Source organism: Danio rerio, chromosome 14 (assembly GCF_049306965.1).
Source record: "Danio rerio strain Tuebingen ecotype United States chromosome 14, GRCz12tu, whole genome shotgun sequence".
Taxonomy (NCBI): Eukaryota; Metazoa; Chordata; class Actinopteri; order Cypriniformes; family Danionidae; genus Danio; species Danio rerio.
The window spans coordinates 34100934-34119203 of record NC_133189.1 but is presented as its reverse complement, the minus strand read 5'-3'; the positions used below and the strand labels follow the sequence as shown (position 1 = coordinate 34119203).

Genomic DNA, 18270 nt, shown 5'->3' with positions numbered 1-18270 from the left:
CCCATGAACTATGCAAACTTCACATGTCTTAATTCCATTTCAGTTTAGTTTAATTATGATTTATTATATCGTCAACTTGCACTTATAAGGTTCTATCTGCGTTCTGAATGGTTTGAGATACTAAGCTTTAAAGTTTTTGCATTCCATAAAGCAAACAGTATGTGTGTAACACTTGTTTTTTAAATAAAAAATCTTAAAATGTAAACAACTTATAAAAAACATCCCATAATGTAAATAAGTTGCCATTTAATACAAATATGTCAGATAGAACCTTATAATTCTGAAGTGACGATAGAAGTCACTTATTATTATAGTCAAATTAAAGTAGTCAAAACAGTATTGGTGTCCATATAAATGTACTTAATGTTCGGCTCTGGGAATTTGGCTTTGTGAAGCAGCTTTTTCTTTGCTGCATGTCCGTACATCAAAAGCAAGTAGGCTATGGCTCGCTTGTTGACAGTGGAAGATGATTTATGGTTAGTCGTGTCAGGAATCCAACAACAGATTAGCATGTTGTCCTCACAGAAAAAGACTCAGCCAACACACTGAATCAGGTAAGCTGTATATTTATGTCTCAATGTAGATAGTGCTACGCACTTTAATTGCAACAAGTAATATGTGAATGATCTTTGCACATGCATTATAATTTTGGCTCATGGGAGGGGTGGGTTGGGGTAAGTGAAATTGAGGGGGTGTGTGTTCTAAAAATCCTGCTTTATGGTACTGTGAGCTACACATTTGTATGTTTTAGGAATTTATATGTACTTTAAGGGACCTGTTAGGAGCTAAAATGTGACAGATTTCATACCTTTATTTCTGAGAGTTTACAGTATTATGGCATTTTTATTTATCATTTTTTGTTTCGGGCGTCTCTAATATTTATATCCATCTAAGGGTAAAATAATGTCTGCAATATTTGGATATAATAGGTTTCTCTGAACCCTTCCTTTTTAAAGCCTATTCTACTCTGATTGGCTAAGTGGGCAAATCTGTTGTTATTACATCTGTTGTGACCTTTTTACACAGTTTAAGCATGGGTCGAAGCGGATATTGTGAGTAAATTCCTAGGTTGTATTATGCTAATTTACAACTAATTTACATAGATTAGAAAAAAAAAATACATGGTAGATGTTTAGGAAATGAGAGTGTAATTACTAACAGCATATTTCACGCAGCTCTCCTTTAATAAAAATTATTCTATTTATCATGCACTTTGATCTCTTAATACTGTAAAAGGTGTGCATTCACACATTTTAATACACTTCAAATTTGAGCAAAAATTCATAACCATTTTCATGTCATGGACTAAAAATAGCGCTAAATTTGCTGCTCTGATAATTCAATATCATTACATCCACTGTTCACATAGACCCAGAGGTTTTCAACCTTCAGGGGCTTCCTGAGGGCCCTCCAGGGGGGGTCCATGCAGAAAATAAATAAAACATAAAGCTGAAATTTTCATGGTATTTCTAATAACTAATTTCTGAATAAAGATCTACTGTATTTGCATTTTATAATAAGTTTAAAGATCTTAATGAACATTATTATAAAGCGTTACACCCAATTAGCATTTTAATACTGGGAGTCTCTATTTTTCCTAAGAGTCTGGCTTACGGGGCTCTTTAAAAAAATTGAAAACCCCTGTAGTAACCTAACTAAACTGAGTAAATTATGACGGGGAAGGTGCCAGCACATGTATCCACAATCAACAGCAAAAAGAAGCCAAGCAAACCCAGCAAACAATTAAAGCTAGAGGTCACAGTGATATTGAGAGTGTATGTGTGCATCACAAGGTGACCCTGAACTGAACAAAACCCTGTCACTCACTAGCCTTCCACACAAAACAGCCCCAGCAATCCCAAATCATTCATGTCTGACTGCTGTATGGCCCATGCTGACAAACAGGACAGCCTATCGGCCCTGCTTTAATTACAGCCAGTCAGGAGTCTGCACTTCCAACAGGCCTGAGACCTGTCCTGGTGAATTAAACATGCAGCAAGCCTCATGAATAGTGCATGCTGGTATGCTGCCTCTCTGATCTGGGAACAGAGGAGGTGACCCTCTGCCCAGCAGGAGAAACATTGAGGGAAAGAAAGAGGAATGTGTGAATGAGAAACCTGGGCCACAGAGTGAATGTGTGCACATATGTATTTGATGAATGCTAATACTCTAAAAGCCATCCATGCATAATACAGTGTGATATCTGTGAGCAAAGTGTACTGTATGCTTGCCTTAAAACGTATTGAAAATGAAAGTCACATAGATCTACAGTGCTCAGCATAACTGAGTACACCCCATTTTGAAAATGGATACTTTTATCCATTTCTCAGTGAATACAGGCAATTTATTTTGGTGCATTTAAACAAAACACTTTTATTTAACAGATATATTTATTAAAGAAATGTTTTAGTCACCAAACATAACGTCATCTTGGAATTATAAGGATCTATCTGCATTCTAAGTTTCAAAGTGTTTGCATTCCACACAGCAAACAATATTTGTGTAATAGTTGTTTTCTATACATTAACATGGCAGAGACCCTAAAAGTACTCTAAATGTAAATTATCAAATATCTTTTCAATTTGAAAATTGCGTAAAAAAAAAAAAAAAAAAACTGGCCAAATGCAGAGAACCTTCTAATTCTAAAAAAAATTTTTCGCTTGGAATTATATGGTTCTAACTGGCAGATCATTAATTGAAGCATTACTTTTTTTAAGAAATCATTGTATTTTTTGAAAAGTAATGCTTCAATTAATGATTAAATGCAGTTTAATTAAGTTCTGCTTATTATTTAATTTTAAAAAAATTAAATGGTGTTGTAACAAGATGTTGATGTTTGAGAAAGTTACTTTTTTGCTTTCTATAGCATTTATTTAATGTTTTATTATAAATGTTTTTTTCTTAAATTTATTGAATTTTATTGAATTTATTTTATTAACCATTTGCTCTTTAAGGTTTAATATCAAATGTAAAGACAATGAGCAAATGAGTTACAGTATTTAACAAACACTGAAAAATGTCTGGCTGACTATATTATACATACACAAATAAAAATATTTCATATTTAATATATATTACATTTTTAACAACTGTTTCTTTTTAACAATGTCAAATTTAGCATTTCATCTCAATATCAAAAAGTTCTTCTAAATCATCACATTTGCACACATCTTTTCAATCTCAGGTTTCTTTCTGAATCCAGTGACCTTCCTGCTATGAGGCAACAGTGCTACTGAACCACTATGTCGCCCCCAGTTTGTGATCATGTATTTTTTTTTTAACCAAGGCTGTGTTTACTTGATCAGAAATGCAATAAAAACAACAGTTATATTTAAAATGTGATGTATTCATCTGATTCAAAGCTGCATTTTCAGCATCATTACTCCATTCTAGCATCACATGATCTTTCAGATATGATTATTATACGCAGATTTACTGCTATATTTAGTTTTTTACTACAACCGATTTTTATATTTTTAATAAAGCATCCTCAACCTATTAATTTACAGCTGTAATTGTGGAAAATGATATAATTAAAAGCAGAAGCAGGTAAATAAATATAAATTTATTTTCAAATGACTAGCTGTCAAAGTACCCAAATTGCTTCCACACAAATAATAACACTCGGAACAATTTTAATAAAAAACACATCTTTGGATTGAGACAGGATTTCTGTCACATCGTACTCAATAATCACGCTCCCTAGGGGGGCACAGAGAGATTGTTTTGTCAGAATTAGGATATAGCCAGCTATTTGAATGCTCCTTTAAGTGGAAAAAAGTGTCTCTAACCACAGTGTTTTTCACTGTCTGACAGTGAAGTTCCTTGAATGTCATTTATTTCCAATTATACAAGTTGGATCCGGCTTTCCAATCTGACAGGAAATAACATTTCAAGAGTTCTAAAAAAACAATAATGCACCAGACAATTTTCATAAACATGCAAAAAGTTACAAAGATATATAAAAGATGTCACCTTTTGAAAAAGTACATTAACTACAGATTAACTACTGTATGTGTACAATGGTACAGGGTTGAGACTACTGCAATGCACTTTATGTTGGCGTTAACCTAAGAGTGTCTTCATCACTTACAACTAAAATGTTGCTGCTCACATGTTAACAAACAGTCAGAAAAGTGAACACTTACAAAGATTTAGGTTTAGAATTGATTTCAAACTTTCCATGTTTGTTTTTAACGCCATCAACGGCCTTGCACCTTCTTATTTATCTGAAATTTTGCACATTCACAAACCCAGCAGAGCTTCATGATTTGCTGTCCCATTTCTAATAGAAGTCAAAATAAAAGCAGTAAGGTGATCGGTATTTTGCAGGTCCTAAACTTTGGAATACCTTTCCTACTAAGTTTTGTATATTCAATGACCTGTCACTTTTTAAAAAGTCCCACTTATTTAAAATGGCTTTTAATGCATAGCACAGAAAAGTCTTGCGTGAGACTGATAAAGGCAGCCAGAAGAGAGAATAAAGTTAAATTTACTGTCCTGCTTATGCACTTTTTACAAACTTTTGCCTTACAAATGCCTCGCACAAGCAGTTCTATTTTTTATTTAATTTGATGCATACAATACTAATATGAATACATATAAATGTTCTAATTGTTTAAATGTTTAAAAAACTAGTAATATTAAAAACTGTCAAGGATTTAAGACACATCGTAAGTGTCCATTAACAGCTAAACTATCTACTTGACTCACACCTTAACCTTGTAAAGTTTTACAAACTAATTTTGAAAGGAGCATGTGATATGATTGATCGTGGCTGGTCCCTCATCTGTAATCTGTCATAATCCCATCAGATTTATACAAAACTAAATAGACTGATTTCACCCTCCCGACTTTAGAATCCTCATTTTGGAAGATTACCCCCTTCCACCCCATCTCCTCCTTTTTTGCATTTTCCTCATTTACGGAGCTCTCGAGAAGTACTTGATCTCGGACCCCATTACATGTTAATTGACCAGATGCCTTGTCATAGGAGAAATATTGACAAAAAGGATTTGTTTATGGCAACCTATCCAAAAACAATCGACAATCAATAACTAATTTTTGTAATTTTAACTACAAGTTTTAATAACAATAACTTAAACCTAAACATACCTTTGTACAAGAAAAAGCAGGTCTCTGTAATATTTAGGACAAGCTTGTGGCATTAGAAACGACTCTCACGTATGAAGTCTGCTTTGTGGGCATTTCACGTTGTATGTGTCACTGTCTCATTTGTACACACCATTTAAATTAATGCTTTTTGTCTCCCAAATTCATATGATAAGGTGAATAATAAAATTATGTTATTAACCGGTTAATTGTAATTTCAAATAAACATTTCATTTTTTGTTCCATGAACCGGTTCAGAGCCCTGGTTCTTCTCCAGGAAATGCATCCCCTTGTGGTAGTCGCACAGAATTTTTTGTGTTATCGTGCACTATGGGAGAGACGCTGATTCTCACAGTGTCCAAAATAAAGTGCAAAAAGAGCCTTTATTCTTTGTGAGTTGACCATAGTTAAATGAATGAATGAATACTAGAAACTCAGACGATTAAAAAGTTTAAAAGTTGAAAAAAATGTTATTTTTTCTCACTCATTTTTAAATAGAAATTTTTTTATTTTTAGATTTTATTCTGATTTAAAAAATAACAAAAAAAAATAAAATAAATTGTATTTGTCATCTCACGCACACGGATCTTCTTGGACAACACTGGAATACATCACATCCTGTCGGCCAGTCACATATACGGTATAGTCGCAGGGGTCCAAATATTTTAACGGATTTACAGCTCAAATCGGATCAGAATTTTCAGCATACGGAGATGATCTGAACTCCTCGCAGCTCCCGGACGACTCTCCATTGGAAATGAATGACTTCTGGTCTGTAGCTAGTCATTTATCATGTGCAGTGGAAAGCGGCTTGAGTGTCAACTCTTGAATTATGATTTCGAATGTAATGTAATGTGTTGTTATGTAATAATTAGGACCATTTGGAAAGCTGTTTCGGAACAATAATCATTGTGAAAAGTGCTATTAAGTACAAATAAACTTCAATTGAATTGAATTGAAAATTTAAACAGTATTAAACAAAACACACTCAAATTTTGTTCATTTCTTGATTATACAGATCTTGAGGGTGCAGAAAGTAAGCACTGACCTGGTCTCCAATGGGACGTTGCTGTTGAGCACCCAGCTGTCCTGCAGCTGCACTGACTCGGGTGTGGTGGGGCCGTCGCCCGGGGCGGATGGAGGAGCGTGGATGGGGTTTCGCCGGCCACCCAGTGTGTTGCGGTTGAGAGAATTGGCAGAGGACTGGTGGTGCGACAGTGTCTGGTGGTTGTGCGGTGGAGGAATGGGCGGCCGCAGTGTGGACTGGCTGTGATGGTTTGGAGCTCCTGTGGGAAAATGATTGAAAAATCCTTTTATCAGGCTGTCAATCAATTATCAGTTGGCTTTGTCAAAAAAAAAAAAAAAAACTGTGTTAAGCGATGCGGAAAATGCGAATGGAATAACGGCACTGTGAGGGTGAAGTGCAATCAGAATAAACATCAAATCAGGCACGAAAGGACGCTCTCGGTGATGACAGCCTGCCAAAGCTTTTTGTGTTGTTTTTTCTTTCCGAATTCACATGCACAGGTTTTGAGGCGGCAGGAAGCCCCTAAAACACTCAACCACCCAGCTTGTTAAGACATTTGTCAGAGAGGAAACGCCTGTCTATTCTTTTTAAGGCATTGTTGGATGCTTCGTTTATGTTCCTCGAGAAGCAGCATTAATTGACATTGTTTGGCTCGGAGTATTCCTGAATTCAGAGTGAGCATCAGCAGGAACCAATGTTTTCTATTCTTTTATACATGGACATGGCTGCACTGTGGAAGCTCTTCAATTCAGGGCTGACTTAACCTGGCTTTCTTGGGAATCCTCTAGCATGTAATTTTAAAATAAAAAGAAAACAAATCCCTCAATCATGTTACATTTATTACTCTTGTCTATCTGAGGGGAAACCGAAAGAGAATACAGAGAGGAGGCCAGACAAGAAGCATCAAACATGCTCCTAATAATGTTTTCCCATGAAACACGGAGTAATGCAATAAAGATGAAGCTTCCACCCCAAGTTTTCTTCCCACCAGCACCCAAAACCACTTCCATTTTCTCATCCTGCCCGTCTCATGCTTGTTGATCCATGACAGTTGCCTGAGAGCGAGCAGCACGGTCTGATCCCCTGTCTATTGCTGTCAGGAGTCTGCTCAGTACTAGCAGATGGGCTAAAAGAAAACATGAATCAGGCCCATCAAGTGCCTCAGATGCTTTCATAAAGTCCTATGGCTGGTATTGAATAGTGATAATATTTTATTTGAAAATGCAAAGTTCTAATGTACATCATTAAAACAAAACAAAAGTGAGTATAGCTACTGTATTAAAAAGACCACTTAAAAATGATATCTTTCTCTGGATGTACTGGACTTACTAATTTATTTTCAAGAGTTCACACCTGGCGCAGTAGGTAGTGCTGTCACCTCACAGCAAGAAGGTCGCTGGAACGAACCTCGGCTCAGTTGACGTTTCTGTGTGGAGTTTGTATGTTCTCCTTGCCTTTGCGTGGGTTTCCTCCGGGTGCTCCGGTTTCCCCCACAGTCCAAAGACATGTGGTACAGGTGAATTGGGTAGGCTAAATTGTCCATAGTGTACGAGTGTGTGTGTGAATGTATGTGTGGATGTTTCCTAGAGATGGGTTGTGGCTGAAAGGGCATCCGCTGTGTAAAAACTTGCTGGATAAGTTGGCGGTTCATTCCGCTGTGGCAACCCCGGATTAATAAAAAGGACTAAGCCGACAAGAAAATGAATGAATGAATGAATGAATAAGTTCACACCTAGCTGATGACTGATTATAAGCAAGTTTGGCATGCTGTCCCGGGAGAGAATCCTGAGCTCAAAAGGTCCTTGAGCCGTTGGCTCCCTCCCGTTTGCAGGGTGAGAGGAGAGCTTTAAGCTCAGGTAGATCTTGACAACTCCCCCCTTGATAAGAGCAGATGACTAAATGATTGCTATGAAGAGATATGCTTCTGGATGGGAGTTTGACTGCAGTGCTAAATTTAGATTGATCAATTCAGTTGTAGTGCATGTTTTTGGAATGTGAGAGGAAACCAGAGAACCCGGGGAAAACCCACGTGAGGACGGAAAGAACATGCAAACTACGCACAGAAACGGCAGCCAGCCTGTTAAAAAACTAGAAGCAGTAACGCTCTTGCTGTGAGGCAACAGTGCTAACCAATGGGCCACCGTGCGACCCTATGAAGGGAAAAGTGGAGGGGGGGAAGGGTGTATTTCTCCAATCGAAGATGAGTGTAGTGAGAAACCCTGGCTCTTTATAGTGGGTTAGGAAACGCCTGATTGGTGGATCATACATAGCTAATGCAGAACCAGCTGTGTTAAATCATAATCATGTGATCCTCTCGAAATTAAAATCACAAAAAACATTTCGTAAATTCAAAATGTTTCATAAATACACAAATCCAATTAATTTGGCAAAAATATTTAAGATTTTTATGAATTCATGTATTGTGTGTTGTATTTTTGAATAGTTTTGAATTTACAAATTGGATTTTGTAAAATTGAATTAATAATAATAATAATAATAATTCGTTACATTTATATAGCGCTTTTCTGGGCACTCAAAGCGCTTTACACAATGGGGGGGGAATCTCCTCATCCACCACCAGTGTGCAGCATCCACCTGGATGACGCGACGGCAGCCATTTTGCGCCAGACCGCACACCACACACCAGCTGATTGGTGGAGAGGAGACAGAGTGATGATATGCCAATCATGATATGGGGAGGGTTAGGAGGCCATGATGGACAGAGGCCAGTGGGCAGATTTTGGCCAGGATGCCGGGGTTAAACCACTACTCTTTTCGAAGGACATCCTGGGATTTTTAACGACCACAGAGAGTCGGGACCTCGGTTTAACGTCTCATCCGAAAGACGGCGCTCACTGAGCAGTATAGAGTCCCCGTCACTATACTGGGGCATTAGGACCCACACAGACCGCAGGTTGGGCGCCCCCTGCTGGCCTCACTAACACCACTTCCGGCAGCAACCCAGCTTTCCATAGTGGTCTCCCATCCAGGTACTGACCGGGCGCAGCCCTGCTTAGCTTCAGTGGGCGACCATGTGAGAGTTGCAGAGAGCTAGCTGCCGGCTAATTTGCCAAACAGCTGAATTGTGCTGTGCATGTATGAATTTTTATTTTGTAATTGTATTATTTTTTGAGACTGCTCTAGCTCCATACAAAACAAATATTGCATTTTACTCAAACAAATAACTATCAATTGTAAATCAAAGATAAAGAGTTTTTCCAAGTCTTCTCTTACTGTTTTTTTCCATAGCTGTTTATTAAAAAATCAAAAAAAAAAAAAATCATTTTAATCATTGTCCATGGCATGGGTTTAATTTCCGACTAAAAAATTGTGAAATATAATTGCACACTCTCAAATCTAAATAGACTGCACTTTGGCTATGCAATAAGATTAATGTCTTATTTTGTCCACAGAAAAAGAGATTTGTAGCAAGCGTCTATTCATCAATGATGCAGCCAAAGACTTTTGTGAGCTTTCTGTCTGCTTGGCCTTGTTTAGCAAGTATTTGCTCTGCGAGACGCTAAATCTGCGACTGTAAAAAGCCTCTCGCGTTTTCTCTCCTCTTATCCTTTTCTTCTCTTTTTAAACACAAGTATCAACATGTGCCAAGGACCATAAGAGAAGGACGTGTAAATGTGGTGGATTACACTCATGAACAAAAACTATTGACAAACAGAATTTCAAGAGTTTGCTTTAAATATCCAAATCCATCCAACGGAGAACCCATCAAGTATGTGTGTGTGTGTGCTTGTGTGTGGAATGGATCAGTGCTGGCTTGGCTATGTAATCTGCTGTTTTTTCACAATGGCAACAGTGCTGGATCAAACAAGGAATAAGCGTAAAGCTGGTCTCTGAGTGCTGGGAATTGGGAGAGATTCTAGCGCTCAGGCACATGGGGCGGGTGAAGGAGTCTGACCCCCTGTCTAAAGATCACGCAGAACTGATCTGAGCTCAGTGGCCCTGTGATGCTATCTAAGGGTGATGCACTCTAATAACCCAGTTGCTGATCTGTGTTCAGTGAGTGATAGGTGGAGAAATCTATTGTGAAAAGAGGATATTTTTTTCTGTCCATGCAATGAATATAAAAATATATCATACTGTATACATGGGGCAACACGTTGCCGCAGTGGATAGCACAATCGCCTCACAGCAGGAAGGTCACTGGTTCCAACCCCGGCTGGCTCAGTTGAAATCTCTGTGTGGAGTTTGCATGTTCTCCCCATGTTTGTTTGTTAGTTTGTTCCCCCACAAGTCCAAAGACATGCGCTTTAGGTAAATTGGGTAGGCTAAATTGTCTGTAGTGTATGTGTATGAATAAGTGTGTATGGATGTTTCCCAGTGATGGGTTGCAGCTGGAAGGGCATATGCTACTTAAAACATATGCTGGATATATTGGCGGTTCATTCCGCTGTGGCGACCCCAGATTAATAAAGGGACTACGCCAAAAAGAAAATAAATGAATAAATGAATCATACATATGTTATTATATGCAGAAAAACTGTAACATTAAGATTTACTGTATGTAAACATTTGTTGAAATTTCTTCTGTGCTTTACAACATTAATGAACATAGAGGGTTTAGGAACATTGTGAGTGTGAGTAAACGATGACAGATTTTGTTTTTTGTTTTTTGGTGAACTGTACTTTTATTTTTTGGTAAGGACATAAAATAAAGACAAATCATATAGAAATAATAGAAATAATAGTATCACTTTATTTTGATGGTCCCCCTTTTAAAACATTTTGTTGATTTTAAGTTACATTCCAGCTATATGCCAACTAATTGTTATTTGAGCATTAGTAAAGGTGGCACAGGGGCTAAGTAGTTAGCACTGTCGCCTCATAACAAAATGGTCTCTAATTCGAGCCCTGACTGGGCCTGAAAGCCTTTCCTTGTGGAATTTGCAAGTCTCCTTCAGTTTCTCTGGTTTCATCTGTCTGCTTATCACAATAGTGAAACAAATGCATGCAGCTTCTTTAAAAATAAAGAAAAGGGTATGTATTCAAATATTCAGAATCTTTAAATGAAGTGAACTTGATTTGAATATTTATAATAGTAATTTGTTTACTCCTGATTATAATACTTTTTAATGACATAAATCTACTTTGATATATACTTTACCTAATGGGGTATATGCACACAGACATTTATTGTCAGCCCCAGGGCTTCCAGTTAATGGTCATTCCATACAAAATCGCAGCGTTTTAGGATCTGATTTCTTTACCAGAGCGATCTTCACTGCCTGGCTGAGATACAGTATAAAGTGGGTATCAGATCAAACAAGAAGCACTGCATTAAATTATATTTTTCAGCAATATGTCTTTAAAAAATGGATATTAATTTTACCCCAGTACTTCCAATGGAATTTCTGCACTACCCTGCTGCTAATGACTGTATTTAGGTGAAGTTTAGTTATTAACTAATTTTGAGAGGATCACGTGCTTATGATTGCTTGCATTTGGCATTATCCAATTTATGATTCACCAATCAGACGATTCCTTAGCCACTATAAATACCCTAAGTTCCATATAACAGCAATATTCATTTTAAAGAATCCCGCCTTCCACCCCTACTCTTCCTCCTTTCCTAGATGGGTGGCATTGTGGCCCAGTGGTTAGCACTGTTGCCTCACAGCAAGAACGTCACTGGTTCTAGTCCTTACCAAGCCAACCGACGTTGCTGTAGAGAGTTACACGTTCTCCCCGTGCTCACGTGGGTTTCCCCTGGGTACCCCGGTTTTCTCCCACCGTTTAAAAATTCACAACTTGAGTTAATTGACTAATCCAAATCAGCACTATAGACATGCTCCTAGTTATCTTTGAAGAGCAATTACTATCTGTTCGTTAACTACTACAGCAGGGGAGTTCTCAAGATCTACCAGAGCTCAAACTCCCCTCTAGCCTTGCAAATGTGAGGGAGCCCCAGGCTCGAGGATCTTATGAGCCCAAGGCTCTTTCCAGGGACAACATGCCAAACACACTGTATAATCAATCATCAGCTAAGGGTGAACTCTAGAAACAGTCTTTTATCTCTTTTTATGCTTTAACAACTAAATAGATGCTTAAGTTTATTTAACTGATTATATTTAAATTGCATTACAATATCGATGCTGTAAAAGGAACCTTATGAAATTAAAGAAACTCTCATAAAGCTTTCACTGGAAGTTCATCATTGGCTGAAAAACACTAGCTGTGCATATAGTCCATTGTTTTATGCTCAATCCACAAAAATTTGTAAAAACTAACAAGTTAACCTAATTCCTTTGTGTTGTCCCAACACAAGTCAATTGTGTGGAAGCCAGTATTTTTACACAACAATGAAAAAAAATTATTTATTGAATTTTTAAGGTAAGCGATTGCAAACAATTTATATGGACTGAATTTAAACAACTTGAGTTTAACATTACTAAATTTAATTTGTTTGTTTCAAATGAACCCATATAAATAGTTTGCAACCATTTACTTAAAAATAAACAATCCAATGAATCATTTTTTGTCAGTGTAGAAAGCTTACTCTGGTATGAAAAATACACACAAAACCTCTTTTATACTACCACACAAACAAAAAACTACTCTTTCTACATTAAAGGGCCAACGTAACTGACTTTACCCACTGACCCATCTTATCCGAGTCATTCTGTTCCTTCCAGATCGGCGCTATAAAAGTAATTCTGCAGTGCTAAGGTGAAGTAAAGTTTAGCCTCTGTCTCTCATTAGCTCTATATGGTGTGCTGGAAATAGGTCTGGACATTGTTAACTTCTGTTTAAGGGTGCCTTTGTTTGTAACACTATGTATGGATGTCTGGGGCCAGAAGATGAATGCCTCTTCTCCTCTAGAGGCATGATCCCTGTGGCTGTAGTAAAAGTCCTCGTCAGCAATCTGCTATAACAGTGGATCTGGGAGACATGGCCTGATTTTAGGCACAGGTGCAGGGTGAAGGAGGGCACTGTACAGATGTTCAATGAGGAGGGAGGCAAGTGACCCCGTAACCCAAGCAGGACACTTAGCATCTGCCAATATACAGGCCTGAGGATGTGTATACATATGAATATACATGCATGCAAAATAATTACATTTCAAAAAATACCTGCTGCGAGGTAACTAGCAAAGTTCACTGCGCATAACAAAGAAATACAAAGTTTTGATTGTTAGTTCTCAAAGCTTTTTTACTGACTTTTTCAGCATCACACAAGAGGATTAAAGTGAAGTTTATCACAAGTAAAATATTTACAGTCAGTCAGGTTAGATAAATAGACTTTGTTAAGTCTGCTGCCATGAGAATTCAAAACGATGTTCAAATTGCTCATCATGGCATATCATTGTGCTCATGAATGTCAGTTATTCATCTGTCAAAATATATTTCATAAATTTCCAAAGGACAAAGAACTTCAGAACTCATGAGATGTTAAAATTAGATGAAGCAGCCACTCTTAAAAACAAAAGCTCCAATTTTGAATTTAAGAGACCTTATGGGATCTTGCAATGAAAAGATCTCAAAATAAACATTTGTTTCTCAATGTGAAAAACATTTTAATAATCTGGTGAACCTTTCTCCACTATAAAAAATACTGTGTGGAATGTAAAATTTCTATTGATCTAAATGAAGCTTTATTGATTGAACAATGTCATTAGATAGTTTTTAGTTATAGTTTTTTTTTTTTTTTTTTTGAGTGCACACTACAAAAAATCTTTAGATTAGCAGTTTTTCACATCTTGTGATTTTTATTAGATTTTTTTTACCATTTATTTATGCTTATGAATTGCATTATAGGACTTTCTTCCAAATACTTTTAACCTTGAAAAGTTTGAAAAAGTTACTTTTATTAATATTTTTATTAGTTTGTTTTAAAGTTTATTTTTAATGATTTATTGCTTGAGTTGGTGTTGCATATTACTGTACAAAATCCATGTGTTAAACTTAAACTGTTAAACTAATATTTTTGATTTTGTATTCTTATTCATTATATTATTTATATTAAAAGCCACTTTGCTGAACTGTAGAAATGAATCTTTAAAATCAACATTCAAAAGAGCAGCGATTATGTTGCTATAAATATAAATATTCACATAAATATTTATAAATATTCACAACTGTAAAGTTAAACAGAAAACATTTGTGAAACGCAATATACAGAAACTGTTAATTAACAGATTATTTTTCAGTGTAGGATCAAGTTTCAGGTAAAAATATTGTATTGTGTGTTTAAAACTGAATAATAGCCTGCTTGCTAATCACTAATTGCTGACCTAATGAGAAGTGGATGTGTAAACTGAGCACTTAAACCAAGAATTGAAATTAACTATATTATGGGTTGTCATTGTTTAAGTAAAAAGTGAGTTAATAAAGAGTTATACACATTAGATAGTCACCTTTCTTACCTTGATCAGGTAATTTAATAGTAAAATTAATACACATAATAAAATTGCATGTTTTATAAACAAATTGGTTAGATATTTAAACCAGAAATGCACTGTCTGAAAGAACTAGTTTGCAGAAAACAATCACACTTGCCTGTTTGCCTGAGACTGCTGATAACACACTGATAATTTTACTATATATGATCTTAACGCATCATCAAGAGTCATAGGTGTTCATTTTACCCAATATCCTGACTTGTATAAACTACAAAGAACCCAAGAATGTTTTCTAAAACATTCTCCTTTTTGCTTTTTTTTTTACAGTATTTGTGCAATTAACCGACAGACAGAGGCTTGTGGCAGGACTAAATTCCTAACCTAATAATAACATCTTGCAAATGATTTTGAGATTTTATTTCTTCTAACAACAAGAACCAGCATATATTATGAACCAGCAAAGAAAGCAATTAAACCAGTTTCTGAAATATCCACTTACAAAAACATTCTTGTCTTTTCACAAAATTGTAGGATTACGGTAGACAGTATTTTGACTCAAAAATAGCTTTCTGATCCCAGTAAATGTTTTTAAAATGTTTCACATAATAAAGAAAGTTTGTATTTTTTATAATCTGATTGGGGATGTTTATATGTAGCTGATCTTATAAACACTATCACTGTAAAATAAATACTATATTCCACACAATTGATTCATGTTGGGGCAACATGAAGGAATTAAGTTCATGTATTAGTTTTTACAAATGTTAGTGTATTGAAGATAAAACAATAAAAATGTCTCCAAAAAAAAAAACTAAACTTTTGTTATTTCAGCTTATTTTAAACAAGTATGAGTGTATATTGTGAATGTTGAGTGTATATTGAACAAAAATAATAGAGTTTTAAAGAAATACAAACAAATTAGAAACTAGAGATTAACAAGCAGGCTCAATCCTGATTTTATACAGTTATTGCCATATTTTTACCAGAAAATGAAGTCTAACTACTTTATAACAATACATGGGTAACATTCATTATTTACTCCTTATTTATTGGTGGTCTCCACAGCGGAATGAACCACCAACTATTTCAGCATATCTTTTACGCAGCACATACCCTTTAAGCAGCAACCCAATACTGGGAAACAGCCATACACTCTAGCATTCACACATGCACTCTACAGCCAGTTTAGTTCATCCAATTGACCAATAGCACATGCCTTTGGACTGCAGGGGAAACCGGAGCACCCGGAGGAAATCCACGCAAACATAGGCAGAACATAAAACTACACACAAAAATGGCCAGCTGGGATTCAAATCAGCGACTTTCTTGCTGTGTGGCGACATTGCTAATCACTGAGCCACCATGCCGCCACTATTCCCACTGGCTATTAATAAATTGGCTGTTTATTAGTATTTACAATATAAAGCACAATCTTAATCTACATCCACAATACTACCCAATACCCAAACCCAACCTTAATAATGATTAATAAGCAGAAAATTAGTAGCTAAAAGAGTTTGTTGTTCAATAATACCAAGAATTGTACCTTAAAATAAAGTCTGACCAATCAACATTTTTTTTTAAGTTCTGTGTCCTCTAGAAATCTCTGAATTTGACAGCATATCAAGTTTGCGCGTATGCTTGGTTTCAAAAATAATCCACTAAACATCAATAAAAACATATTAGATTCAAACACACTCCCAGTTTTAACGAGCTTTTTTTTATAAATCACATATGAGATATCATACACATCAAAGTCAGTCTATTCTTTTTCTAATATTCAAGGTTAAATTACAACGTCTAAGTCATTCACTCTTCACAAATTCCTTAACACAGTACTTTTAGCTGCATAATCAGATATAAGAGACAGAGAGAAAGAGAAAGAATGCAGTTAGCCCAAAGCTTGAAAAACAACAAATGCAAAAGTCAGTTGTGGTCGAGGCGAAACACTGTAGGCTCCCCGTCAGCCCTTCCTAGACTGATGAAAAGGTTGTTTTCATATTCATGAAGAAGCATTCTTCATTCGTAAACCTCTGCACGCATCATCAACTTTTATCCCGCGTCGACTATGAAATGGCTGTGTAGAGGCTCTGTGTGTGTGTGTGTGTGTGTGTGTGTGTGTGTGTGTGTGTGAGGGAGAAAAAATCCCACCCGCAGTGCACAGTAATCGCTGTCCTTTTCACTCTCGATGTCTCCTTTACTCTAGGACACTGACAGATTTACACAGCCTCAAACACTTATTTTTAGGAATGACTAATTGAAGGTTTATTTTAGAGGATAATCAAGGCTCTTTGTGCATGAATGTTTTATAAAACAAATTGCTGCCTATTATATACCGATTGGCTTATGCATATTAGTTATTCTGGAAAACGTATTAAGACGAGACACTGCAGGCAAAGCATGTCAGTTCATCCACCTGTCGATTTGAAGCTTTTGGGCTTTTTGGCTTTTCAGTCTGACGTAAAGCAAACATACAAAATACATCATTTTTTTGGATGGCATTATTGTTAGAGTTGATCATTTTTGTCTGCAGAATACAATCCATATTTCTGTTTTCAAAATATTGATAATTTGATTATTTTATTGATTTTTTAAATAAAATAAAATTAAAAATTAACTAAAAGTTTAATTTAATTAAATTTCATTTGTTCAACCACAACAGAATGAACTGCCAACTTATCCAGCATATGTTTAACGCAGCAGATGCCCTTCCAGCTGCAACTAGGTACTGGGAAACACCAATGCACACTGACATTCACACACATACACTACGGCCAATTTACTTTATTCAATTTACCTAGTATAGCGCATGTGTTTGGACTGTGGGGGAAACTAGCGAACCCAGGGGAAGCCCATGTCAATACGGGGAGAACATGCAAACTCCACACAGAAATTCCAACTAGCCCAGTCAGTAATTTAATTTAATTTAATTTAATTTAATTTAATTTAATTTAATTTAATTTAATTTAATTTAATTTAATTTAATTTAATTTAATTTAATTTAATTTAATTTAATTTGTGACCCTGGATCACAAAACTACATTTTTGGAAATAGTGAAAAATACAAAACAAAAACAAAAAACATGGATTAATAATAGAAAAACTAATAATTCAGCCAAAATATCAATACAATATTGAGTAAAGATCATGTTCCATAAAGATGTTTTATAAATTTCATACACAAATATACCATACAGGTGCTGGTCATATAATTAGAATATATTCAAAAGAGTAGATTTATTTCCCTAATTCCAATCAAGAAGTGAAACTTGTATAATGTAAACGGTTATACTACACAGACTGATATATTTCAAGTCTTTACTTTTAATTTTGATGATTTGACTCCAACTAATGAAAACCCCAAAATCAGCTTCTCAGAAATTTTAAATATTATTTAAGACCAATAAAAAGAAAGGATTTTTGGAAATCTAATGCAAGTGAAAAGTGTGAACATGAAAAGTATGAGCATGCACAGGCTATTAGAGCCCGATCACGCCAATCTTTTGAATGGCTTACTAATGGCTGCAAGCATTTTGCGCACTGCTTATGTGTCCTGTGCGCCTCGCATTTTAACCACCTGCTGCACCTCGCGTTTTTGCCATTGCACGCTGTGCGCTCGCAGTTAAAAAAAGTAAACTCTAGGCAAATTTAAAAGCACACTACGTCACTCATGTCTTTTTCATTGTCCAATGAAATGAAAGCAGAGGCGGGGTTTTCATTGAGGTGTCTGCAGTGTTTTGCTGCATCCCAATCCACATACTATTCATCCTAAAAA

At 36.0% G+C, this 18270-nt stretch overlaps 1 protein-coding gene across 33 annotated transcripts in view; it reads right to left on the bottom strand.

Moving 5' to 3' along the window:
• Positions 1-18270, bottom strand: part of tenm2a (teneurin transmembrane protein 2a) — a 1361633-nt gene that overhangs the window by 136809 nt on the left and 1206554 nt on the right. For all 33 annotated transcript variants that reach the window (XM_073921891.1, XM_073921909.1, XM_073921890.1 and 30 more), the window contains one exon: positions 6161-6398. In XM_073921891.1, the coding sequence (XP_073777992.1) occupies positions 6161-6398 (238 nt within the window). The remainder of the gene's footprint in view (positions 1-6160; positions 6399-18270) is intronic.